The 26,975-nt window shown below is 30.5% G+C and overlaps 4 protein-coding genes across 6 annotated transcripts; 2 read left to right on the top strand and 2 right to left on the bottom strand.

Annotated features, from left to right (window-relative positions):
* Positions 1–112: 112 nt before the first annotated feature.
* LOC149884464 (uncharacterized) lies at positions 113–3,122 on the top strand. The gene is made up of 2 exons (XM_090095724.1): positions 113–840; positions 1,030–3,122. Exons 1-2 carry the CDS (start codon positions 240–242, stop codon positions 2,421–2,423), a joined length of 1,995 nt encoding a protein of 664 aa, XP_089951850.1. The 5' UTR covers positions 113–239; the 3' UTR covers positions 2,424–3,122.
* A 3,218-nt stretch (positions 3,123–6,340) lies between these two features.
* Positions 6,341–14,511, bottom strand: LOC145186910 (uncharacterized). 2 transcript variants are annotated; one of them, XM_090096176.1, is made up of 5 exons: positions 12,187–14,511; positions 10,374–11,515; positions 8,377–8,433; positions 8,097–8,176; positions 6,341–7,014 (listed from the first exon to the last, which is right to left on the bottom strand). In XM_090096176.1, exons 2-5 carry the CDS (start codon positions 11,152–11,154, stop codon positions 6,598–6,600), a joined length of 1,335 nt encoding a protein of 444 aa, XP_089952302.1. In that variant the 5' UTR covers positions 11,155–11,515; positions 12,187–14,511; the 3' UTR covers positions 6,341–6,597. The 2 variants fall into 2 exon arrangements, with proteins under 2 accessions (XP_089952302.1, XP_089952303.1); XM_090096177.1 differs by lacking the exons at positions 10,374–11,515; positions 12,187–14,511 and adding an exon at positions 9,496–9,962.
* Positions 14,512–19,054: 4,543 nt separating this feature from the next.
* Positions 19,055–20,185, top strand: LOC149884463 (uncharacterized). The gene is made up of 2 exons (XM_090096396.1): positions 19,055–19,756; positions 19,827–20,185. The coding sequence occupies exons 1-2, from the start codon at positions 19,334–19,336 to the stop codon at positions 19,881–19,883; spliced, it is 480 nt and encodes a 159-aa protein (XP_089952522.1). The 5' UTR covers positions 19,055–19,333; the 3' UTR covers positions 19,884–20,185.
* A 440-nt stretch (positions 20,186–20,625) lies between these two features.
* Positions 20,626–26,408, bottom strand: LOC145187138 (uncharacterized). 2 transcript variants are annotated; one of them, XM_090096597.1, is made up of 4 exons: positions 26,051–26,168; positions 25,068–25,197; positions 21,494–22,342; positions 20,626–21,376 (listed from the first exon to the last, which is right to left on the bottom strand). In XM_090096597.1, the coding sequence occupies exons 3-4, from the start codon at positions 22,290–22,292 to the stop codon at positions 21,087–21,089; spliced, it is 1,089 nt and encodes a 362-aa protein (XP_089952723.1). In that variant the 5' UTR covers positions 22,293–22,342; positions 25,068–25,197; positions 26,051–26,168; the 3' UTR covers positions 20,626–21,086. The 2 variants fall into 2 exon arrangements, with proteins under 2 accessions (XP_089952723.1, XP_089952722.1); XM_090096596.1 differs by lacking the exon at positions 25,068–25,197 and having other exon boundaries at positions 20,640–21,376; positions 26,051–26,408.
* Between the last annotated feature and the right edge of the window lie 567 nt (positions 26,409–26,975).

The raw sequence follows: 26,975 nt of genomic DNA, 5'->3' as shown, positions 1-26,975 counted from the left end.
GGAGTATCTACATATGTTCCTGATTAGAAAAATGAAAAAAATGAAATCCTTCATGACCGTCCGAGCGAGAAATTTCAGTTTAAAAAATAAGATTTTTGCCAAAAAAAATTTTAATTTTTTTTTTCAAAATTTGATGAAAAAATCAGTTCTTAAGTATTAGTGGCACATCCCTAATAAAATATTGAACCAAATTTCGGGAAAAGCCATTTTAATGACATATTCATGTTTTCATTCGTGGAATGCACAACTCAAAAATGCCAAACTCAGCAAAAAATCATGAAGACTGTCGGAAGTCAGTTTGTCTCCTCTGTATGAAAAAATGTTCTAGGGAGCTAACAAGTTTTCTTAAAGACCAAGTCAAGAGTCTGATTTCTCAGGATGTTGACTTTTGTGACACACGAGTCCCACTTGGAATGTGTGATTCTTGCAGACTGCTTCTGAGGAGAAAGAAAAATGGTGAGAATGTCTCTGTCCCTCCCATTTTTGATTTCTCATCTGTCATCCCTAGGCCTGAGACAAGAGGACAGCAGTGTGATTGCATCATTTGCAAAATTGGACACCTGAAAGCATTGCAAAAGCACCCATTTGAAATGCCACAACAGCCTTTACCATCCCAAGACCAAAGAAGATGTTCTGATTGCCTCTCCTTAATTGGAAGAGGAGTACCTCATCAATGCAATCAGTTCACATTCAGGCATAACATAAAGATGTTGGCATCAAAAGATTCCAAAGTCAGTGAACAGATTGCTTCAGCAGTCATTTCATCTAAAGAGGCTTCTCCTCATGGAACCCTAAGAATAGCACAAAGTGGTGGTGGGCGACCTTTGCCAATTACTCCAGGTAACAGTAACTTGCAAATCTTTTATCTGATAGTAATTAAAACTTTGTCATTGTCTTTGTCTTTTACAAAAGAAAAAACCTTTAACAAATAAAATTTGCAGTTCAAATCTAAACTTTACTTTCCATAAAGAAAACTTGGTTGTTTATGTGAAAAATTTGCTCCTACTCATAGCAATGTTTTTAATACAGGTGCAGCAAGCGCAAAAAGACTCTTTGGTGATGAAGTAGTTCTAAAAGCCCAAGACCTTGCAAACATTCAGACAAACACAGGGCTGTCTAATGCAAGCGTCAAAAAATTGGCCTCAACATTGAACCATGTTGCACAAGCCAGAGTTGTTGAACCTCAATTCCGGGCAAAATTCCATCAAATAGGTACACAACTATCTGAACATTTCACTCACACAAACATAACTGTGACACATGAAAAGTCTCAGACAAAGAAACAAATTGTGGTTCACTGCAAGAATCTCTCTGAACTTCTCAATGATGTCTTGCTCAAAAGACAAGTGTATAAAGAGCACATAGTCAAGCTTGGAATTGACGGTGGTGGTGGTTTCCTCAAGGTTAGCCTTGGGATTCAAGAAGATGAATTGATTTCTCAAGTTCAAGCTCCACCAGACAAGAAGACACTTACATCTTTTGCAGCAAAAGACAGTGGTGTGAAATCTCAACTTCTTGTTGCTGTAGCAGAGGATGTACCAGAAAACTATGAGAGTTTGAGAACAATACTATCTCTCATCTTCTCTGAGCGAGTTGACTTTCTTCTTTCAAGTGACCTGAAGGTGGCAAACCTTGTGTGTGGGCTTCAGTCACATGCCAGCTCACACCCTTGCACATGGTGTGACATTGACCACAATAGGTTATCACAGAATGGTAACTTTCGAACCTTTGGATCCATCAGAAGATCTTATGCCTCATTTAAAGCAGCTGGTTTAGACATGAAAAAGGCTAAACAATTTCAGAATGTGGTGCATGAGCCCCTCTTGGATTTTTCTGACAATGCACTTGTTCTTGACATCATACCACCAATGGAGCTACATCTCCTTCTCGGTGTAGTGAACCATCTGTTCAAGGCACTAAAGGACTCCTGGCCTGAGGCTGAAGAATGGCCTAAAGCTCTTCATATCAAAGAACAGCCTTTTCACGGAGGGCAGTTTGCTGGGAATGAATGCCGCAAACTCCTCAAAAATGTTGACCTTCTTCAAAGACAAGCAGAGAATTGTTCAGCTTTTCATGTTTTTCCATTCATCGACACTTTGAGAAAGTTTGATGCAGTTGTGAATGCCTGCTTTGGAAATCATCTGGATTCAAACTACTCAAAGAAAATTGACCAATTTCAACTGGCTTTCCTCTCCTTGCCAAAAGTAAGTGTGAGTCCAAAAGTCCACACTGTCTTCTTTCATGTCAAGGATTTCATTGATCGTCACAAAAAGTCTCTTGGACCATTCAGCGAAAAGACAACAGAAGCCCTTCATCACAGTTTCCGAACCCACTGGGAGAGATACAAAAGGCCTCTGGGTCATCCAGACTATCCAGAAAAGTTGCTGAGTTGCATAGTAGATTTCAACAGCAAGCGTCTTTAATGCAAAGTTATCAAGAAAACATCGTCTCTTTGTTTCAGTTTATTTATGTTTTAGTTTTTCAAAAAAGCTTGACTAACTAACATTAAAGCTGCCCCCAACTCAATTTTTTAAAGAGTACATTGTTTTCTCACATTGTTTTCTCACATTATTTCTTTGTTATGTGTTCATAGAATAAAAAGAATAAAAGCAATCTACAGTGGACAATTGTTAAATCATTTTAAAAAAAATCAAAATTAAACTTGCTAAACAATCATTTTACTTTTGATTTTGAAGTTTTTTAAACATTTTAGTGACTTACCCATGCATCAGGGATCTGTTATGTAGTGTAGATCAATGTTTAGTGAATAAAAAATGTGTTTTCTTTTGATTGCAAAAAAATATTTTTTGTCGCAATTTCTTACATTTTAAAACTAAAATTTCTCGCTCGGACGGTCATGAAGGATTTCATTTTTTTCATTTTTCTAGTCAGGAACATATGTAGATACTTCGCTCCAAAGGGTTTTTTCGGGAAGCTTCGGAGTAATTATTTCCCATTTTGGACAAGTGTGATAAGTGATAACTTTATATCCGTTTTGCATTTACCTCTGTAATTCTGTAAAACCTCTGTAAACCCCCCCCCCCCCCTACTTTCAGATAAATTTGCAGCAAAAATAACCAGGTAATGTTCAACTGCAGTTATTTAAATTTTTACACCAAAAATCAAATTTTTTTAAAAAAGTCATTTCGCTTGGGTGTTGTAAATCTTAAGTTCATTTTTCTTAAATTACATTAAGTTGCTGATTTTAATTTAAGATTTCCCCAAACTAGTGGCATCCCATAAACTTCTTACCCTAGAATAAGAGACAAAAACTTTAGTAAGTATTGGTCTAAGGAATCAATTCTTTGAAAATAATGAATCTTGGGGGTTAATTTCATAAATCAAATGCAAACGCGCTTTTTCTTACTTTACAAAAAAACAAAAATCTCAACTGTTGCTAGAATTGTCAAACAATTTTATCGTCGTTTAAAACTCAATTCTTTAGGATAACTAAGAAATTGGGATTTTTTCTTACGATTAAGATATTTCGTAGTTTTTTATATCACAAAGACACTTATGTAGCATGATATTTTTTATGTTTCCACAAAATTCTTTAATGTTACCAAGGCGTAAGTTACATAACTTTTACCCCAAAAATCGATGTTACAAAAAACGAAATGTATTTTTTTAAATATATTTTATATATTTAAAAAAATACATTTATTTAAAATATATCTGCACGGACCTTCTCGTACTTCACTAATAAAAGTGAAAAAATTGACGCCGTTATGCAAAAAATGTTAAACAACTTTGTCATTGTTTAAACATCGAAGACGTCGAATTTTTTATTTCTTTTATAATTTCAAAGAAGTTTCATAGTTTTTTTTAACACTGGGATATTTACGTAGTATGATTATTTTTAACGATCAGCAATTCCACGCATTTCCGAATACCGAAATTCAGATTTTGGTTTTAGATTCGTCCCACATGGACTCTTATACACCAAGAAATCTAGGGAATCGAATATATGCGCACCGAATCCTAATTTACGTGAAGCTGAATCTATATTCGCTTATTAATAGTATAATAATTATAACGCACCTGATAAGCTGGACTTATTAAGTACATAATAATTATTATATTATTAGTAAGCTGCACTAATTTAGTACTTTAAATATTAAACAATTCAATATTATCTTTTATAAAAATTGTTTCCAATTTTTTACACCACTTTAGTTCAGATTTTAGAGAACTTTGCTAGGAACAATAACATGCTTAATAGTTCTACAAATTTATATTATCTTTTTCTAATTATGTTATGTATTTTTATGTTAGGATATTGGTCACCTATTGTATACAACTTACAGCTATATAGTATATGATATGTGATCAATAGTTTATAATGTCATCCTTCAACAGCGACTTTGCTTCTTTGAGGTAAATTTCCACCTCAGCAGTATACTGAACTAACAGTGACGAATTAGTTCCAACCTTACTAGGGTGAGGCCCATATTTACCCCAATTAACAACAAGGACAAGATTATTGTCTCCTTCCATCTCAACGGAAAGATTGGAAGTTGGACACCTACCATCAGGTTGAGAGAATTAAACTAATATTTGAATCGGCGATTTCTTTGTGGATTCAAATTGAAAGTTAATGAGAGAATCTTTTATTTAAGGATCAAAAAAGTGTTTCATGAAAAAAACCTCTTGTTATTGCTCTGATCTCTCATCGAGAAAGTAATTACACTCATCACAGCCGTGGCTTTGGTTGAGTAAGAGAAACAACCAACTAATTTAGACAACTTTGAATCAAGCCTAAAGTATTCTGGACACTTATCAAAACAAGAAGAAAGTACCAAATGAATTTGGTAATCAACACACCATAGCCTTGTATTAATAGATAAACTGAGCTCTATAGCCTTTGGGACATTTGCAGCCCCATTACTCGTACGTCAGACAGTCATTTTTCTCACCAAGCTCAAGAGAAAAGATTTCCTCATCTAACTTATTAACAATCAATTGCGTGAAGAGGCTCTTAGGAAAAGACTTTAATTTACGAGGGATTGCTTAAAAGCAAACTTCTTATCCATTTAATGGATCGCAATAGCTACAGAAGAAGAAAAAGAAGTGTCTACTTCGTGGGTCTTTACACGGATCTCCTTACCGTATAGCTCAATATAGAGGTGAGGATACTTCATCATCAGATGCTTTAACAAGCATTACACTTAGATTACACTTACTTTACACTTTATACTTAGCAAGACTCTTAGACTTCGACTTAAGATACTGCAGATCAACGTCGCCTAACCACGATAACAGTCAAAAAGATAAACGAATAGACAAACAAAAGTAACAACGAGAAGATAAACAAGAAAAATCAAAAGGCAATAATTTATAAGTAACCAATAAAATATCATTATTGCTAATTGTTAAAATTTTTTTTTAACTTACTCGAACTCGGTGTTAACTTGATTGGCTACAGGTCTATCTAAAGTTAATATTTCTTATTTGCCCTTCATGTAGGAACTCTTATGCAAATGGCATTTAGTTCTCTCTTTAGGCTAGTAAGTAAAATACCAACTAAAAAAAAAAATTTGATTGGTAAATTTGGATTTGTCAAATGTAAAATAATTTGCATAAGTTTTGGTATTCATCGTATTTTTCGTTATAAAAACCATTAGTTGATCTAAAATGATAGAAGGAATATTGACCCTGCTGAAAAATCTACAGCAAGTGAGCGAGTATACTATAAATTATACTATAAACCAATACCATAAATTGTACTGGATCACATCCGAGGCCATGTACAATGTATAATATAAGTTTATTTCCGGAAGCTCTTATCTGTTCATAGTCAATTTACCCCATATTTTTTGTATTTTTTTTTTTTTAAATATCTCTTCGCCACACTTTCCGATGTATTGTAAAAAAAAACGTGTTAAATTATAAATCACTTCAGCTTCATTTTTTTCGTAGAAAAGAAAAGGAAGGATAAGAAAAAAGCTTTCATTTAGGGAAAGTTTTACTGACCTAAAATTGAAATATTAAAATTTTTTTGTTCAGCCGTCACAGTGACAGTTGTAACAACGAAAAAGATAAGATGTTAGGCAACCACCGCGAGTGACAGCTTCAAAATCCTGCGTTTAAAGCACTGACGAAGCGTTTTCTATTTAAAATTAGTAAATCTTTTTAAAATTAGGTACAAAGCTTAACTTATGTGGGTTAACATTAACACCGTCAAGCTAGATGCAGTCAATCTTTCTCTGAAAGTGTTGAACGTGAGGATTTTCACTCTCGTGGAATGACCCTCAGGTAAACGATTTGAGAGAAGGTTTATATCTCCAACCCAAGACTTATTTTTCCAAACTCATTTTTTTGTAAATGAAAACTAAATAAATGTCAGATTTTAAATTTTCGGCGTTGCACGCAACGATAATTACACGATAATTACACGCGATAATTACAAAGAAAATCTTTAATTTACATGAAGCCAGTCAAAACATCAGTACTCCACGACTCGCATCCTAAGGAAATCTTGGGATTCTTAGAAAAGTAATTTGAGCAGCAAAATGAAAAGTTCTTTTGAAAAGTTTATTTTTTTGTCTGCACTTTAATGACGATTAATAAACGATAATAACGCTTGCATTCAAATAGTTATCGTACCTCGGTAGCATTGTCGTTTTCAATTGAATTTTGCTGAAAATTGCGGAGGATTCTTAAAGGTTCTATTATAGAAATCGACGAATCGCCATGTTCAATAAATAGTTGTTTCCCTTCGATCTGAGCGAACATTTTTTGAAAAGAATTTTTTACATTCACATTGTCAGCAGCTGAAACTTCGGTGTACGTACAATTGTAGCGATGAGCTGCATGTAAACCTTCCGCACGCGTAACTAGACGTCGTCGCGATAAGTCTCGTTTTGTTCCAATGAGTAACACGGGATAAGAATGGGTTATCGAGTGATCATATAAGTGCTTTAATAAAATATTTGCTGTTACAAATGAAGTTCGATCAACAATCGAATAAAGAATCATGACGCCGCTACTTTTATTTAACTCGATGTCTTCGTTCTAAAAGAGGAAAAAACTTTATCAATAATTGCACGCTTAGCTGAACCTTCATTCGCATTTTAAAAGCGGTTTCGAATAAAAACAAACTTTTCATGCAAAAAGTTAAATAGGTCTCAAAATATTTCTATGTTTCTTATGTTTGAATAAATGAGAATATTCTCGTTTAACGCAACTTGTTTTATGAACAAGTAAAACAATTTTTACTTCTTGATGAAACCATTTTGAAACAGTCGAAAAAAATTTCTCCTTCTTCCCTCTGATTTCAGTATAGAAAGTTTGAGATTCTCAGACGACAAAATTCGAGAATAAAAAAAACATCGAAAGTCACGTGTTCTTGAACTCTATATGAAGGGCTCAGTGGAAAAAGTACTCAAGTCACAAAATTAATGTTTTGAGAAAATTTAGTTTGATCAGAGATATAACACTTCAAAACAAGGATTAAAAATGGCTGATCAAAGTGAAGGGCTTAGTGAAAAAAGTACTTAAGTCACAAAGTAAATGTTTTAAGAAAATCTACTTTGATCAGCCATTTTAAATCCTTGTTTTGAAGTGTTATATCTCTGATCAAACTAAATTTTCTCAAAACATTAATTTTGTGACTTGAGTACTTTTTCCACTGAGCCCTTCATATGCTATCTTATGGTGAATACGAAATAAAAAATAAAAAAATAAAAAAGTTTCATATTGAGAATGCAAGCTAAAAAGATTTTTAAAAGCTTCGGTAAGTATTTTAAAAAGCATTACTAAATAAACAACTTTTTAAGTTTTTCACTTTTCTCTCTCTCTATATGCCGACCAATAGCATATTAAATACGTGCATAAAAATATATGCCGACCAATGGCACATTAATAGATATCCTTTCAAATAGTGGCAAAAAATTCACATAAATTTACATAAATTACGCAATTTTCCAATTTAGAAATAACAGAAAAGAGTTAGAGGAAGAGTGGCACAGAAAGGGAGGCTCGTTCGAGAACCACCTTTGGAAAGAATCACCGTAACTGTTATTCTTCTTAATTGGTTCTTACTTTATCAAAGTTTATTTACAATAATAAAAATTTGTTCCTAAATTTTACCATACCAAAGATTCAACGTCTTTATCTGTTATTTCAACGCCTACAGATTGTTCATTCCAGCTCACTCTTCTCGAATACACTTCAGCTAGAAATATAATATTTGTCGTCATGCTTAAGAGAACAAAAGAACTTATCAAAATTAACATTATAAGTTCAATATCAGTATCAATCAATAAATAGTTTAACATTTAAATCGTTTTTTTTTTTTGTTTTTTTTTTTCAATCAAAAAATTGTAGAATCCACTAAGAGTGGATTAAACAAAACTTATAAAACATTAAAATCACCTGGCATTGACATGTATTCGTGTATATATCTTCCAGTAAGAAATCTTACAGTCAAAGCTAAAAAAGAAAAAAAAATTTCCAGCTATGAGATACCCACTCACACTCAATTACTTCCACCAACTCACACGCACACGCGCACACACAAACACACGCGCACACACACATTCTAATTTTTTAGCAGCTTTTTAAAATCGCTGGTATAGCGTTATAACTATTTCCGTTTTAAGAATCGAAGAGTTATTCATGTGGGATTTAGAAAGACTGGATATTATTCTTTACAGATTCGGTGCCAGAAAGCTACATAATTATAAAGAAACTTAGATTTTTTTTTGTGTTCTTACATAATAATATTAGAATAATATTAGAAATTAATACCGAATTATAAAGAAACTTTTAGATTTTTTTTGTTGTTCTTACGTTTTACTTTATGATACAAACTTGCTTAACAGGACAGAATTGGATGAGTACCGATGACATAATGAGTACCGATGACGAATGAGTATCTAGTTTTATATGTGATTTAAATTTTTGACTTTACCCTCGTCATTTTAAATTTGGCGACCGTTATTTCACGTTTTCCTATTAATTTTAAAAAGTTTTGTTCGGAAAAAAAAAAGGACTATATTTTTTACAATATAAACTTAGCATCTCGAAATCACTTGACAAATCTTAACAAACGATCTTCGTTTATATTTGAATAATGTCCTTTATTTGATTACGTTGTTTTAAAACCAAACGGTTAAAGTTTACAAAATCACCCCAGATCCTTAACAAGAAATCCTTTAAAAGCTGAAAGTTACAAAATATAATTATATAAAAGCTGAAAGTTACAAAACTATATATATATATATATATATATATATATATATATATATATATATATATATATATATATATATATATATATATATATATATATATAGAAAAAGTGACGATGTATGATTTTCAGCATTATCAAAGCTAAAAAAAACGGATGAGCTTCATTCGTCATTAAATTTAAAATTATAACTCAATTAATGAACGCGTTGTTTTTCTTCAAAAACTTATGTGGATGACCTATTTATAAAAGTTAAAAAAAAAAAAAAAAAATATAAAATAAATTTAAAAAAAGTTTCTTACAAAGATCAAGAAATTTGTCTAAAATTCTGATAAAAAAATGTACAAGTTTATGAACCCCCGGATTTCACGTATAAAAAATTCAATACGCTTTTTCAGTTTGAAAAGAAATCTGTGTCTGGGCTATTGAAAATTTTTAATTTGACCGTTCTTCATAGTTTACGCTGAGCTGGCAGTTTTGTGAAAAAAAATTGCTCACAAATACTTTTTGATCATTTAAGTTCAAGCAAATCATTAACCAATCATTTTCATTTAATTTAAGTTCAAGCAAATCATTAACCAACCATTTTCATTAAATTTGCTTACAAGAAATCCCATAACACACATTTTCCAAAGGGATTTAAAGCTATTATTTCACGAAAATGAGTTTGTTTTAAACTTACGGCTGTTGTTACATTGAAAACACCAGACGGATTCTCAAAATGAAAATATAGAAGCATTAATTGCAATACTATATATATGAAATATCAATTTTAGTAAAGAGTATTAATTAAAACGAGTATTAAAACTGACACACAAAATCATCTCGACCAATTGCTAACAGGACATGTTTAAGAAATTTTAAATGCAAGAAATATTGAATGCAGTGTAACAAATAACTTTTTTTATACTTTTTAAAAGAAGCCTAGAGCCTGTTAAGAAGTTTGTGTAAGAAAAAATGTTTATAAGTATTTATAAAGCGCTTACTAGACTCCAGCATTTTTACGGTTACTTGTAATTAAAGTCGTTCCATATGATAAGCAATGCAAAAGGCTTCTTAATTCAAGCTATTTTTAGGATCGTTTCACCGAATCTTCGTTTAGATTTTAGTTTATTGGTGATTTTTTATTTAACCTTAGTTCAAAGAACCATGCGGGCAACAAAAAATTCTTTTCACTTACCTGTTTTGCCGACGGACTTTGAGCCGATTAAAAATAGATTAAAGTTGTTTATTTTTTTCTTCGATTCATTCTCTGACACGAACGAATCTGATTTCTTCTTCGCGTCTAAGTTTAAGTCTCCCTTCTCATTCGTAAAATCAAATTGGTTTTCAATGTCTAAACTTGTTGAAGAGTAACTTCTTAGCAACGAATGCTGGGCAAAGTCAATAGTGTCAAAACTTGTATGAGGCGCACAACCTTCCAAAGGAGTGTGTCTACTCAACAGTCGTTTTGAACAAATAATTCCTGGCGCGTTTAGCAAACATTCATTTCTCATTATTAAACTGCAGTCATCCAGAGCTTTTGAGCCGATCAGTAATTTTAATGTTCTTTTTGACATTTTCTCTTTCGAAGGGCTATTGGTGATAGACGAGAATGAATTGGAGGCATTCTGAGCGTCATCAAAGAATTTGAACGTGTCATCATTTTTTAAAGCATTTTTTCTTTGAAAGGTATCTGCGATGCATTTCTTGGCAGTTGTTAGAACTTGGTTTATCGCTTGGTTATTGTTTTCTTTGTTTGCGAGCATGCCGACATTTTGTTTACTCTTATCTGTATTTTTTCTTGTATTAGGTGCCGAAGAACGTCTGGAAACCTTTTCTGTGCAGCTCGATTTTTTACGTAAAGTATCAGAGAACTTTCGCGAAAAAGTTTTTGCCTTTGGTTCTTTTTCATTCAAAGAACAAAGTTCATCTCCAAATGTTTCTTCTTCTTTAAGAAAACCTGCATCTCTTATTTCCATTTAACTTGACAATCTTAGAAGATGTACGCAACTCTTTCGAACATCCGTTTTTATTAAAAGATTGTTGAGGCGAGGATAACGACAATCAACTTTTGAGTATCGTTAAATTACGAAACGCAAACTCTGATTTTTACCAAACGATAATTTCTGGCGCACTCTAAAAAATAAATAGTTCTATCGTTTTCTAGTCGTAGATTCCCAAAGACAGGATTCATTTACTGCAAGCGCATCAGAAAATAACAATCACAATTTTGGAGTCAAGCTGCTGCTGCTGCTTCTTTCTCTCGAGATAAAACTCAAAAGCTCTTTTTTAATCTTACAAGACCGTCATTAGCCTTACTGAGTACACTCTGTCAAGCAACTAAAAAAAGAAAAGATTTGTATCTAAAATCTTTCTTTTTCTAAAAAAACAATCCAATGGCTTTGCTCTTTTTATTTATTTACATTACACGGTTTTTCGATCCCGTTAGTTTAACAAGATTATAACGATGTCATAAAACTCTTTCATTTAAAAAACAACTTTTAAAAATGGCTGATATCAATAACAGGGACTTAAATGGGAACATTTTTCTCCGAGGGCGGACTTCTCCTATGGAGGCTTATTTTTTTACCAGTTTAATTAATATTTTAAATTTTGTAAACAGAAATAAAAAACAAACAAAAAACAAAATGTTAGTAAAAAATCTCTGTAAAATAATCTAAATTAATTCTTGAGTGAGGCTGATAAGCGAAGCGGGAAAATACCGCCCAACTGAGATATAAGCTCTGCCGAAGAATTCTTCATTTAATCTGAAAGTATTATAATAGAGTAATAATATAACCTCGTTCTTAGGGTCTCTTAAGTTGGGAGAAGCTTTGGTCGAAGAGTGAAGGCACAAAAGACCTTAATTGGTTAAGAAACTCTGAAAACGAGGTTAAATCATTTCATAGGGTATCGTTTTAATTAGTAGTTATGGACGGATATAAATCCGAGTTGAACAATATTAAATTATTATGAAAAAAAAAAAAAAAAAGGAAAAAAAAAGCTATTACGGTTAAACATCACCATCACAATCATCATTCCTTTGAAACAAAAATCTCTTAAAAGTTTTTTTTTTTTTTTTTGAGTGAACGTTTTCGTCTGTGTTTTTAAATATTCATTCCTTGCGGTAAACTGCGAAACAAACGGATTAATAAGAAAACGAATAAGAGGTGCACACTCTTTAATTGCGTCATTGGTTAGCAGAGCCATAGCTTTAACAGAATATTTGTCAATGGCATCCCCACTCCTTGATATGCAAATCAAAAAGTAAGGGAAAAAAACACAAACGATCAAAGATCGCGTCACAGATCATTTTTAGTACAAATATTGCAAAGAAAAACATTAATAAGGAAAACAAATTCGAATGCGCAAAACGTAGAATTTAGAGCGAAATCAACAGTACACTTAAAGCTTTAGCTTTTGAGCATATTTAAAATCGTTTCCGGTTGTTTTGTAAAACAATGAAAATGTAATTAATGTTTAAACAACAAAAGCACATTTTAACAAACTCGTTTATTTTAACAAACTCGTTTATTTTGATTCAAAACTTTAAAAAAAAATCAAACTGTGTAATACTTCGTGGTCACAGCACGATGTTCCTTAAAGTTTTTTATTAGTAAAAAAAAAGAAATGCCACCCCCCTGCTGATTTACTTTTCAATGTGTCGATTGAATACCACACTGATAGACATATTTGCATTAAAAAAAAACGAGCCATCTCTTGGCGCTTCAATAAGCAAAATGGTTTTGAAAATAATTGACTCATGGCATCTTTGATTGTTTTGATTTCTTTCATAGTGTGACAGTTTTATTATACATTGATTGTCTGATGTATTTTTCAGGAGGTAGAGGGACTTATCAATCCCAAACCATTTGGTTAAAAATTATTTGCATTTTGCAACTGTTTTTAAAATTGATGAACAACAACAAAAAGTGTATTTTTTTAAGTGTAATTTGTGAACAATTAAACCGGACAAAAAATAATACGGGGGTTTTATGGATCAGTTTCAAAAGCATTTTTTTGCAAATATTTCGCTCTAATTTATTATTTTACATAAGAAACTATTTAAAGCGGTAAACTTTTGAGGATATAAAGACGTGAATCAAAAATTGGCTTCTCGTCAAGCTGTTTTATCATAAAGAAATTTTGTTGTTTAAAAAAAAAGTCTCCCACGGTTGTTATAAGAAAGAGTATATTACCATAGCTTTGATCTTCAGACATAAATAAATTGCAGTCAAGTTGCTTATGCTTTTGTCGAAAAGAAACTTCTGTTAATCATTTTTTGCAAGCTGTATATTTTCTGACTTTACTTTGCTTCAACCCAAATTGAAATTAGATTTCCTTGTTTAACACGCTAAAAATTGGTATTATCAAAGATGATGGTTGAAGGGCCCGTTATCCCCTAGCAGAAATTATTCTAAAGTGTTTTTTAGCAGTAATGGTGATGGGTTATTACAGTGAGCCGCTTTTTTTTTTACATGCCACTGAGGCTGTGTAAGCATTCATGAATGTACAAGATAGCGATCACATTAGCAACATCGTCGTCTTTTACGATGCATTCCCGATAACGTATTGTCTGTTAAACAAGGCGCTTTACAACGGCTTCTATACCATTCTTAGACTTCTGCACTTGAATAAATCCAACTTTGGTACCAAAGTAAGAAAAAATTGAGAGCATAAAACAATTTTTAAATTAGATCGCTTAGAGCATCGGTGAGTATTAGTGGAGCTATCAGTAAAGTATTGACATTTGAAGGAAAAAACTTTCAGCAGGTAGAGAGCAGTTGATTAGGCTTTTTTTTTTCATTGGGCAAATTATTAAAAAATGAATATTGCCGATTGTACATTTGTTCCAACCAATGTAGAATATACTAAAAGATAGTATTGGTGCTGATTACAATGTGCGGCTGGACTTTCTTGCCATCATTAACGGAAGAAGTTTCAACCAACATGAACAGCTATATGATCATAAACCATTAACAAAATGTAATACTTTGAAAAAAAATTATATTATGACATTAGACAAAAAGTCAATAAATATTAATGTGCTATCACTTTGCACATCGTCTAGACAGTCAGTAAATGGTCTCATGTAAACAAAACTACCGATTATTAATAAAGAAACAAAAATTTGCGCAGGAAAATAATGATGAGGTCACGATGTGAAATAAACAGATGAAATCTCACCGACGATTTTTGTTTATCTTTAAAAAAAAAAAGTGGTTAAAAAACTTCCACAAATAAACCATGTTGTAAATTAATTACTAATATCAAAAATTCACATAGGCTCTATGCTTATAAATAAAAAAAGGTAATCATCTTTAATTTCCGTTTCATTGAAACGACGAGCTTCTCTCTAGTATATCAAACAAATTTTATTTTCAATCAGTTTTTTAATTAAAATATGTACAAAGTGCAAGAATCAGTTAAAGTCTGCTTCAAATATGCAGTGGCCCTCTCTTAATTGTAAAGCGTAATTTTTGACATTTTTTTTTTTTAGTTGACTTTTTTTTTTTTTCTTATCGATGAGTTTTTTTCAGGTCTTCATTTTCATCTAAAAGTGTTGATGGGTACATCATTTTTATTATTTGGTTATTATTATTAATATGCAGCGGCCCTCTCTTAATTGTAAAACGTAATTTTTGACATTTTTTTTTTTTAGTTGACTTTTTTTTTTCTTATCTATGAGTTCTTTTCAGGTCTTCATTTTCATCTAAAAGTGTTGATGGGTACATCATTTTTATTATTTGGTTAATTAAAACTATATATAATTTCTGATTTTCATTATTATTATTATTATTATTATTATTATTATTATTATTATTATTATTATTATTATTATTATTATTATTATTATTATTAATATTATTATATTATTATTATTATTATTATTATTATTATTATTATTATTATTATTATTATTATTATTATTATTATTATTATTATTATTATTACTATTATTATTATTATTATTTTTATTGTTATTATTATTATTATTGTTATTATTATTATTATTATTATCATTATTACTATTACTTATGAAAAGTAGTACTTTATAAAAAGTTCTTTTGAAACTGTCAGTTGCCCACCTTTTTCCACATTTTGAATTCTGCACGTTCTCTTAGTAAGATAAACAAGAAAATATTTTTAATGATGATGTTCTTTTCGCTTTCCTAAACAATTATGGTTTACAGATTTAATCTTGTTTACATTTGAAGTACAAATATGTAAGAAGGGTGCAAGAAAAAACTAATATAGATTAATTGTTAAACTACGCAATTGGTATTATTTTTGATTGGCGGATAACTCAGGCCTTCTAAAAATCCAATTCCTGATTTTACGCATTTCAACGTGATAAAATTAAAAATTGTTAAAATTGCTAAAGTTATCTGTTTTAGTGGTGTTTTTATTATCATAATTAAACTTCTGTAACAATTTTTGTATTACAAATTTTTATTAGTGGTATAAATAATTGCCAATCTGAATCCGTTTTTCAAGAAATTGTAAAAAGTCTTAAATTCAGAAAACACATTAAAAAGTTTTTCAAGAAATTGTAAAAAGTTTTGATAGAAATGGAAATATGTAAACGACAAAAAAACTTTTTTTAAAAAAACATTAAGAATAAAATGTCAACATTAAACTTTACTTCTGTTTAAAAGCAGCTACCTCGGGAGACATTAGAATTAGTTGAAACCTACTTTTTCAAAAAATATATAAAAAGAATTAACATATTAACATCCATTATTTTTGTGTTCAAAAAATGTCAATTCAGCATAGTTTCTTCTTAAGAATATGAAGTGTTGTAGGAAATTTTAAACTATTAATGCTAACAGTAAGTCCCTAGAAGGGGAAACCAAAAAACAGTTGAGGTTTATGATTTTAATTTATTATAAATTATCGAAATGTTTCTTGCCTTCCTTCAGTTTCCAACTAACAACTCAGAGCAAAAAAAGAAAATAGAAAAAAAAACATATGAGTAAATTTCTCCATGTAATTTATTTTTCAAAAAACCTCTTTACTGTCAGAAGATAATGGAAATATTTTTCAGAGAAAACTCTCTAATATTTAATGAAAGTTGAAAGTTCATTATTTGAACAATCAAGTTTATTATTTGAACAATTAAGTTCCACGCTTTCGAAAATATGTTGATTAAACTTAAGAATTTGATTATTTTTTTTCTATACAGAACATCTTTAAAGGATAGATAATATCTCCGGTCATTTGTCTGAATTGTCCGAGTCGTCGTTCCACTATGAAAACAAACAATTCTTAGGGGCCTTTATCTCTCATCACAAAAACCGATTGTTTTTCACAGAAGATCGTAAATATTATTTCATAAAGATATTATTATATAGATAACAGATGCGCTTAATCTTTTAATTATGTCCGAAAGAATTGAAAAACACACAATCGACCGAAGCCGCAAACGATTAGTTGGTCCTACTCGTTTCTGTCGTTTATTCGGTGAGTATAAGCGATTAAAAATGGTTCATAAAAGGTTTTCGTAAAACAAAATGGTTCATGAAGGTTTTCGTAATCAAATAACTAATCATAATTAAACTCAGGCCCGTCAGGAAAAGCGAGTGAAGCCCAGGTTACACTTGTGAGCATCTAGAGACCAGGTAATGGTACAAAAAAGTGGGTGGGGGGGGAGGAGGGGTCGCTAAGAGAAAGTTTTCTTTCCTATTTAGAAAAGTTTGATAACTATTTGCTGTTTACAAAAAAACACAAAGTAATTAGCAAATGTCTTGCAAAAAAAAAAAAAAAAAAAAAAATCACTAAAACTTATGGGCTCTTACACAACGTGAAGGCCATGGAGAACTCACCACCAGCCCCCTCCTCTCTACAGGCTTGATTAAACTTAATCAACTTAAAAAAAGCTCAAAAATTAAAAGTCAGAATAGAAAAAAAACTTCGAATAGAGTTAGTTCTGTAAAGATGAAGTCTTATTTAGACGAAGTATTTAATGTGTTATTAGAATTATTTCATTAAAAAAAACTATATATGTATGTATATATATATATATATATATATATATATATATATATATATATATATATATATATATATATATATATATATATATATATATATATATATATATATATCAGGGTGGTCCTTATTTTCGAAAGTTCATATTTTCTCAAAATTATTTGTAATTTTGTTCAGTTACACCAAAACATTAAAAACACAAAATTTCAGCTCAATCCGATAATATTAACACGTGCCGCATTGGCCTTAAAGTTCCATGCATCTGACTGTCTAACATGCAATGACGAGTCGGCGCAACTAACCACCAAGTGCATTCTGAACTCGCTACAAGCGCAACTACAAGTCTCTTCAAGTCATTTTTGTTTTTACATATTATTCGTTCAATGCAACATTCGTTTTAGTTTCGTACATGAAGTGCATAAGAAAAGACGTGCTATATAAGTAATTGATAAAAGTGCTAAAATGTCCACTTTTCGGAAAAATATTTATCTAGTTGGAGTGATGAAAAATCAAATCTGCGGTAGTAGATTACCATGTAAACGAGATGTTTTGAGTGTACTTTTTTATAACATGAGAGTGGTAAATTTAAATCTTAATGACAGCAGTGCTTTAGTTATTGATGAAGTGGTCGTTTTTTGGAAAAAAGCAAGAATCCCAGTTCAAAACCGTTCAAACTGTATTTCGAAATTAAAATCTTTGTACGATAATGTCAGAAATTTAGAAAAATCTAAAAATAGAGATACTGAACGGCAGAGAGAAAAAGAAAATGATTTTAAAGAAGATTTAGACAACCTTTTCGATATTGCCACCTTAAATGCGTTAAATGAGATTAAAATCGCCGAAGATAGAGAATTTTTAATTAAGCAAAGGGAGAAAGGTAGAGCAGGTTGTATGTTGGGAGTAGATATCAAATTATTACGTAAGGAAAAGCGGAAAGAAGAACGCAAAGCTGCAGAGTTGAAAAGAAAAGAAGATTTGTTGGAAAATTCTAGTTGTTCGATTGCATATTTTGAAATGGAAGATAAAGAAAACGAAGATTCACAGAAAAAAGTGATAAACCAAGACAACAGTGAAGATGACACATATTTAATATCGGAATCTGAACAGGGTCCATCTTCAAACAAGAGAGGACGAAAGACGTTAATGACACCTCGCCTGGCCGCTGCCTTGGACAAATGTAAAGTGAGTGACAGGGGTGCAATGCATATTATTTCTGCCGTCCTAGAAGCTCTTAATATAGATATCACCGAGTTTGTTCTCAATAGATCGTCTATCAAAAGAAATAGAGAGATTTTGCGGAGAATAAAATATTCATCAATTAAATCGGTAGGAAATGATGCAAATTTTATTGAAGTGAATTGGGATTCCAAATTATTGCCTGATATCACAAAAAAAGAGAAAATTGATCGGCTTCCTGTGATTGCGGTTGGTTTAGATTTTGAACAATTATTAGGAGTACCTGGAATTGCATCATCAGGAGGATCGGAAGTTTGCTCTGCTGTGTTCCATATCACTGATGAATGGAATTTAACCGAAAAAATTCAAGCCTTCATGCCGACACCATTTATTTGAGGTCGTTTTGGCTGGCGTATTCACGAGGACAAAAGCAATTGCAGCATCCGGCCCTGAAATTGCTCAATTCAAAGCACTGAAAGAAAACTGGAAGAACATTGATAAAATGAAATTTTTAGATTATACCAGCGATTAAGCCGTTTATAATGCACTGAAAGATGTAGCGCCCGAAATTATTTATTTTGTGAAACAGAAACTTGCAGAAGAGCAACCACGTGATGACTAGAAAGAGTTTTTGCAATTGACGCTCATTTTTTTGAGAGATAAAACAAATGTGAGTTTTAGGGCCCCCAGTGCATATTATTTAGTGAGATGGATGTCTAAAGCGATTTATTGTTTAAAACTTTTTTTATTTCGCGATCAAATGAAAATGAGAATAGATAATTCAAAACTGAATGCAGAAATTTGCGTTTTCGTTGCATACTGTTATGTAGAGGCCTGGTTTTCAGCAACGAATACTACAGGAGCTCCCTAAATGATATATATTTTTTGAGAAAACTGGTTAAATTTAAAAATATTAATGAAAACATTGCAACCATTGCAATAACAAAATTTTTAAACCATTTATGGTATCTAAGTGAAGAGTGTGCTGCCATGGCAATATTTGACGATAGAATTGAGAGAGTTGAAAAAATTAGAATGGCTCAAAAAATTATGGAATGTGCAAGTAAAAACATAGAGACTGTGAATGAAAAAGAAGAAAATGAAGAGACAGAAGTCATTGAGAAAAAACTATCGTTGCAAATCCGAGATGTCCAAAATTTTGTTCAAAAAGATCTACCAACTGAATTATTGTCCGCCAATTCACTTCAGTTATTTAAACGATTCGGTATTTGTGTTGAATTTCTTCAGGACGATCCGCTGAATTGGGAAAACAAAGAGGATTATCGCACAGGAAAAAATATCATTTCAACCTTAAAATGTACAAATGATATTGCAGAAAGAGGAGTGAAGTTGATTGAGGATTACATTGAAAAAATGACGAAAAATGAGCATCAAAAACAATTTTTGATACAGGTATGTATAAACAAATTAAATTTTTTGTTATTTTTTTCTTGAACACATTCAATATTATTATTTTATTCAGGTTGTTCAGGAGTACCGGAGAGAGTTCCCAGTCGCCACAAAAGGGGGCTTACTTTAATCCAAAATATGTATCTGAAGTGGATGTATCATTTCAATAAATAAAAAATATAGTATTAGGATAAACTATATCTTTATTTTACGTTTTCATTTTAATTAGTATGTTTTTATACTAAAATTTAAAAAAAAATGCGTAATTTTATGTTTACAGTCGAGCGTACATTGTCGTTCTTATAGGTAACTGCCTTACATTGAATCTCACAACTTCAGCGTCGATGCGGCACGTGTTAATATTAACCGATTGAGCTGAAATTTGGTATATTTTCATGTCTTATATAAAGGTACATTCTGGCAAAAATCATTTCCCAAACATTTAAGTTAAAAAAAAAAAAAAAAAAAAAAACTGTTTTAAAAGAAATCGATTTTTTTACAACAGAATTTGTTTTGAAACTTTAGGTTTAAGATGAAAAAGACCTTTTAGGTTGGAGACGAAAAAGAAGGAAAAATAAATGACAAAAAAATCCATATTTTATAAAATATATCAAAGATAAGAGAAATGTTTTTTAAAAACATTTTTTAGGATGCAATAGATAAAAACATTTTTTTTAAAAAAATTAAAAATATAAAATGATAAAAAAAAATTTCAACTTTAAAAGTCAGAAAAATACAAAAAAAAACTAATTGTAAAAATACAAGAAGCGAATTGTTAGCGAAAAATTTTGATCTTTTCTATTTGGTAACAAAATTTAAATGTCTTTTTTTTTCTCTGGAATAAGAACACCAAGAAATTCATACGATATAAAACATAAAAAATATATAAACATCCATAATAATAAATAACCATAAGAAAAATATTATCAAAAAAAAAAAAAAGAAAAAAAACGAAGAGAAATTCAAGTTGTAAATAAACCCATTCTAAAATATAAACATTTTAAATAATGCATATTGATATAAAATTTTAAAAAGATCATGACTTATAATTAAAAATTGTCAAATAAAAATATAGGAAAATAACTTAAATGCAAATAAAGTAAATTTCCAAAAAAAAAATTAAAAAAATATAAATTCAGACATCTTCATCACAAAAATTTAGACATCTTTCATTTACAGGAATTTCACTAAATTCTTAGATTCTAAAAACTCTTAAAAGGATTGACGACTCTACTTTTACTTTATCTTTAACTTCACCTTTATGTTATGATAATTAATGATGATTATGCGACTCAACCCATTCTTACCTGATAATTATGTAAATCAAAACACTCTAACCTGGCTTTTGATAAAAATAAAAAATTTTTATTGCATTAGCATAAATTGATCCAAAACATGCTATTGTTCCAATTACACATACTACTGTCATTATCCCTTTATGATATATGCTCACATTATCTTTTAGCTTTAAGTGCATCAAAGAAGGAATGTGGTAGGAGAGTGGGGTCATCAGTGTACCGCCAGCCAAAGATAAGATAATTTCAAATTTAGGAATGGTTTCAGCAAGTATTAATGTAATTAAAACAAGTAATGTTCGAAGAACACATCTTTGCCAACAAAACACTGAAATAAAGACATTTTGAGACTTTTTAGAACTAAATTACATTATTAAAATATTTTATAAATGCAAAAATTAAAAAGAAGTTGAAAAAAAAAAAAAATTTAAATTGTGTAGTTTACCTCGTTTTATTTTAAGTAATTCTTCTAACTCTTGAGCCAAGGTGTTGAAAATAAGGTTGTAGGCAAATAAAAAATGCCCAGCTAGAAGGATCAATGCAGTATAAGCTAATTTCTTTAAAACATCCTTCATGTATTTATCAGAACAATTAGAAAGATTTGCAGCATTAAAAATTATGTTTGGATTAACATTGTCACCTAGCAAAACAATACCGAATATTCCAACTGGAATGTAAACAGCTGCTATAATAATATATGAGATCACAGCTGATTTGAAAATCATTTTACCATCTTTCATATCGCTTTGAATATTAGGAAAAAATGGAATTCCACAGAATGCAAATAAAATAGATCCCATTCCAAAGAAAAACGTTATTGGTGTAACTTTGCGAACAGGAACTTTGCTAATATCAGAAGGACGATTCAACCATAGATTTGTTGAAAAGAGCACTGCAGCAAAAACAGTTGTTAACACAGCAAACAATGCAAGTACCCAGTAATCACTTGGTGTACCAAACCAAGTAACTGGAATTAAAACAGCTGCAATTATACACAGCCATAATCGAATTCCAAAAGACGTTTTAAAACTAGGAATAAATTCATCAAAAAATATAATTAAAAGTTCTGTAGAAAGCAACAAATACACAGTTGTTATGCATAAAGTAAATAAATGCAACATAAATGCTGAAAACATTTTTGCTTTTTTCCCAAAGGCATATTCAACTGCGCGTGTATATGGATCTCTAGTCTTATGTGCTTCTTCTCCAATCATTGTAATTGTTTCAGCTAAAATCTTCACCATGTACAGATTAGAAAATAAGCCGATTGCAATAAGAATAATACTCCACCATCCTAAACATATGTTCATACATAAAATCAATTCAAAGATGTTCACACATATCTACTTACATGCCTATAAACATACATTAGCATATATATGCATACACAAATATACAAACACATATGCACACATGTATTATAAATAAACCACTTTACGTTTGTTCTTGATCATTATGTTAACACATAATGATTAATCAAGAGAAAACTTAAAGTGGTTTTATGAGAATGTGCAAACAATTGATAAATAAACGAGCCTTTACAGCATGATACAATGATCACACTTAATGCTTTTCCTAGCAATTTTGGCAATTTTTATCTGAATAACATACAGGTATATGTATAAACAGTTTTAAATGTTTAATCAAATGGAACTTGAAATAGAGTGGCAGGAGGTTGAACTTTCAGGAATAAATTTATGTAACCAATCATAAGCACTGTTATTTTGGCAACTTCAACAATAATTAAATGCATTGACCCTAAAAGAAGGGAATTAGTATACATACCAAAGAAAAACCAAATGAACATCTGACAGAAACATTGTTATGAATTCTTTCATTAGTGCGAAATCTAATACCAACATCAAAATAACTTTTTTCAATTAAGTTTAATATTTATGTTTGACATTCTCTAAATGCTGGTTGTCTATCCTGTACTTTTTTTTAAAACCTGTCTCACTGTCCCAAAATTTAGATTCTAGAGTTTTAAGATAATGTTCATTAACAAGAATAATTTTACAATTATTACAGGGGAAAAGGATGAACCTAAAAAAGTAAATGTTTAAAAGCTCTGAACTGAACATGATTTTAACATCATGAAAGAAAAAAGCAAAAGGGAAATTTAAGCACCATATCTTAACAGAAAGTACTTTAAGAAGCTATTAATTGTCAGTCAAATATTGTCTCATCTGTTTTTATCACTTAAAATATAGTAAGCAGTTCCCACTAGAAAGCTGTTCTTTTAGTGAGTGATGAGTGCAAGATTGGAATAAACAAGAAAAAAAAACATGCTGAATAAAAATGTAAGAAGATTAAATAAAATTATGTTGATTTAGAAAAGTTAAGAGCACATTTTTGGATGAGAATTTCTTTTTTTTTAACTTAAATTAAAAAAGAAATGATTAGCTTCACTTTTAGAAAAGTTAGCAACATGTAAAATTTAAATCAAAGAGTAACAATTTAACAGTCCTATATTGTTAAACCCTATGCTAATAAATTTATTATATCAGGTGAAATATAAAAAAAGACCAGTAGCAACTCATTCTTTCATCTTACATAATAACCTATTTTACATTTTTTATAAGCTTTATAATTAATTAAAAATCAAAAATACAAGCTGAAACAGAAGATGCTTAAAAAAAATTTTATTAGTTTAATTTTATGTCATTGGTGTGATAATGTTGCAGAGTAGTTTTACATAATATCTTTTTTATATATATAATAAAAATTTTTAAAGTGATGTTATGATGATGATAATGAAGTAATGTGATGATGAACCTGATTTAATGTAATGGTAATAATGAGGTAATGATGATGATAATTCAATGGTGATATAATGTAATGTTGCATGTAAAGTTAGAGCATGCGACATATCCTCCTCCTCCTCTCATCATCATCATCATCATCATCATCATCATCATCATCATCATCATCATCATCATCATCATCATCATCATCATCATCATCATCATCATCATCATCATCATCATCATCATCATCATCATCATCATCATCATCATCATCATCATCATCATCATCATCATCATCATCATCATCATCATCATCATCATCATCATCATCATCATCATCATCATCATCATCATCATCACCATCATCACCATCATCACCATCATCATCATTTTAAAAGTTTTATACAAGAAAAAACAGACATAAAAAACAACATTAAGTAAAACTACTACAACATCATTTGTGTACATATTATACCTATCCCAATTTAAGTGTAATTTGGGATAGGATATAATTGTGTATGCAAAGGACAAAAAATGGGTATGGCCAAACAGTAATGGAGTTTGAATTTTGAAAATTTATCAATGTTTCACCTTTTTTGTTTTGTTTGCTGCTGTTTGTTATATTTTTCAGTATTACATTAAATTTGCTAAATAACAAAAACATTAAATTGTAGCCACATGATTTTAAAAAACTTGTTTAAACAACAACTTTTGCTAAATTAACTTAAAGAATAATTCATTTTATAGAAGTTCATTGTAAAGTTTTTATAGCTTTAAATTTTAATTTTTTATATGGTTCAATACAAAGATTCCAAAAAGTATTTTATTTATGCAATAAAAATCAAGCCATGAGAAATGTCATTCATAATCTTGAGCCAAAATCAAGACAGAAGTGGGTGAAGTACAAACTGAAAGTATTTCAACCAAAAATTGGCAACAGTATGCCAAGTTGCAATTTCTTCATTATTAGCAATTCTGAAGAACTTTTGATAAAAAGGTGAAACAGAAAGTAGAAGTCATGGACCATATAGTCAACATGATATAAAAGGGATACTTCCAGATAATATTAATATTAGACTTAATATAAAAAAAAGGTACAGTTGACCAGAAGAAAAACTTTATGAGTTTAAATCAAAATTAGTTAAAAAGTGCAATTTAGCAGACAATTAAAGAATAAAAAGGACTTTATCAGCATACCAAGATTTATTTTCAGAAATGTCTACTTTTTGCAACCTCTCAAGTCTATGCCCAATTTAAAGAATTATACCCTACTTTGAAAACTAGGTTTCTATTTTTTGAAAACTGCACCCAAATTGTTTCATAATAACTTGATCTTCAAGAGCACAATGTTTGCACATGCACAGCTCATCCAAACCTTGCTCTTAGGATTGATGCTCTAAAACTGGAAAAAACATAGAAAAACTAACTCAACTAACAGTATGTTATCTTGAAGAGAATCTATGATAAAGTGTGAACAGCATGTGCCAAAACTTTGTGCACTAATAAAAAAAAAAAAAAGCTACTAAATATCAAAAGAAAAATAATAATGAATGTTAAGTTATAAAATAAGGAACAACCATTAAACAAAGCTGGGCTAATACTACAATCTAAAATCATGACAAGCAGTTAGAAAAGTTGCTGTCAGATTCCAAATAACTTCTGCATGATTTAAATATGATTTTTGAGTTAGGTTATAAATTATTGGTTTTTAGGCCATCTGAAAGAACTGATTAAATATTTGCTATTATTAATCAGAAATTGAGATAAACTGTATACAGTAATTGATTGCTATTGGTATGCTAAATCATCATCCAATGTTATGCTAAATAAATATGTGATGGTATTGGGGAAAATTAATGCTCAAGCATATTTGTTACTATTCAATCCAGATTATGAATGCTAAATACACCTGAAGAAGCAACATTTGTAGAATATGATTGAACATTGCATGCATACATACATACATACATACATACATACATACATACATACATACATACATGCATGCATGCATGCATGCATGCATGCATGCATGCATGCATGCATTTATACATACATACATACATACATACATACATACATACATACATACATACATGCATGCATGCATGCATGCATTTATACATACATACATACATACATACATACATACATACATACATACATACATACATACATACATACATACATACATAATTAATGCATACATTTATGCATTATGTGTTACAGTGTTGTAGTAATGATAATTTATAAACCTGTATTTACTGTAGCATCACCCATAGCAACAACACCTCCACCTAGAACTTCTCCAACAATAAATAAAATTGCCAATTGCCATGATAAACCCTTTCTACATTCAAGGGATGGTATGAGTAATACTTTTTCCCCATCGTCAATTTCAAAACTTTTCTTCGCCAGTTGATCATTTTCAGGATATTCTTTTTCTTTTGTTGACATAATCAATTATTAAACTTTACAGCGAAAGCTTTGTATTGCAGACAAGGAAAAGCCTTTTTTTAAAAGTTGTTTATTTACGGTCTAAATATCAGTTGACTTTCGTTTTATCGAATACTTGACATCTCAAACTTTTTTTCCAGTCCCTTGAGCATTACGCAGTCGTTTTAGCCAAAATCCTCTCGATATATATCGAACCTCAGTTTCGAACTCTTTGGTATCTCGAACAATATTTTTGGTCCCCGGACCATTTTTTCCTCGTTATCTTTTGACTCGAAAGAACAACTTGTTAATTCCTGCTGTCCCTATTGTCCCCATTCGTTAACAAATTGATAAAGTTTGATGATAGTTAAGCGGAAAAAAAAAATAGTTAGAAGTCTCCAAAATCCAACCATTGACTTAATAAGAGATGGACGTGCAACTTATTGCTTAACATCACAGAGGCCGCAGATTTTAGCGAACCATGCGAGTTTCGGACTAACTCTAAATTTCACCCGTCAACAAAAAAATCCATTAAAATGGCTGCCGACAGATATAAAAACTCTCATCACATGGATTTAACTTAAACTTCTATGGTTTTGTTTAATAAGACTGTTCAGGCTAAAGTAACTACTTAACGTGTTGACAAATTACTAAATGAATTACATCAAAGTAAAGGAAATTAGTTGTCGGCACGAACAGATTTTATCATTTTTCCATGATGAACATTTGTAAATTTGGAAACTT

This window comes from Hydra viridissima, unplaced genomic scaffold, assembly GCF_058129835.1.
Source record: "Hydra viridissima isolate aposymbiotic clone 2 unplaced genomic scaffold, HvirCarnegie_v1 scaffold_8, whole genome shotgun sequence".
In the NCBI taxonomy this organism is placed as follows: domain Eukaryota; kingdom Metazoa; phylum Cnidaria; class Hydrozoa; order Anthoathecata; family Hydridae; genus Hydra; species Hydra viridissima.
Note: the sequence above shows the minus strand (reverse complement) of the source record. Positions and strands in the feature narration are given on the sequence as shown.

Coding starts and splice junctions, on each gene's coding strand:
- LOC149884464 (XM_090095724.1), top strand. CDS start 240: ATGCACAACTCAAAAATGCCAAACTCAGCAAAAAATCATGAAGACTGT. Junction 841..1,029: donor ACCTTTGCCAATTACTCCAG/GTAACAGTAACT, acceptor TTTTTAATACAG/GTGCAGCAAGCGCAAAAAGA.
- LOC145186910 (XM_090096176.1), bottom strand. CDS start 11,154: ATGGAAATAAGAGATGCAGGTTTTCTTAAAGAAGAAGAAACATTTGGA. Junction 8,434..10,373: donor AAAGTCCGTCGGCAAAACAG/GTAAGTGAAAAG, acceptor TTTCTTTTTTAG/CTTTGACTGTAAGATTTCTT. Junction 8,177..8,376: donor CGAATACATGTCAATGCCAG/GTGATTTTAATG, acceptor TTATATTTCTAG/CTGAAGTGTATTCGAGAAGA.
- LOC149884463 (XM_090096396.1), top strand. CDS start 19,334: ATGGCAATATTTGACGATAGAATTGAGAGAGTTGAAAAAATTAGAATG. Junction 19,757..19,826: donor AAAAACAATTTTTGATACAG/GTATGTATAAAC, acceptor TATTTTATTCAG/GTTGTTCAGGAGTACCGGAG.
- LOC145187138 (XM_090096596.1), bottom strand. CDS start 26,252: ATGTCAACAAAAGAAAAAGAATATCCTGAAAATGATCAACTGGCGAAG. Junction 22,343..26,050: donor TGATGCTACAGTAAATACAG/GTTTATAAATTA, acceptor ACATATGTTTAG/GATGGTGGAGTATTATTCTT. Junction 21,377..21,493: donor ATTACTTAAAATAAAACGAG/GTAAACTACACA, acceptor TCTTTATTTCAG/TGTTTTGTTGGCAAAGATGT.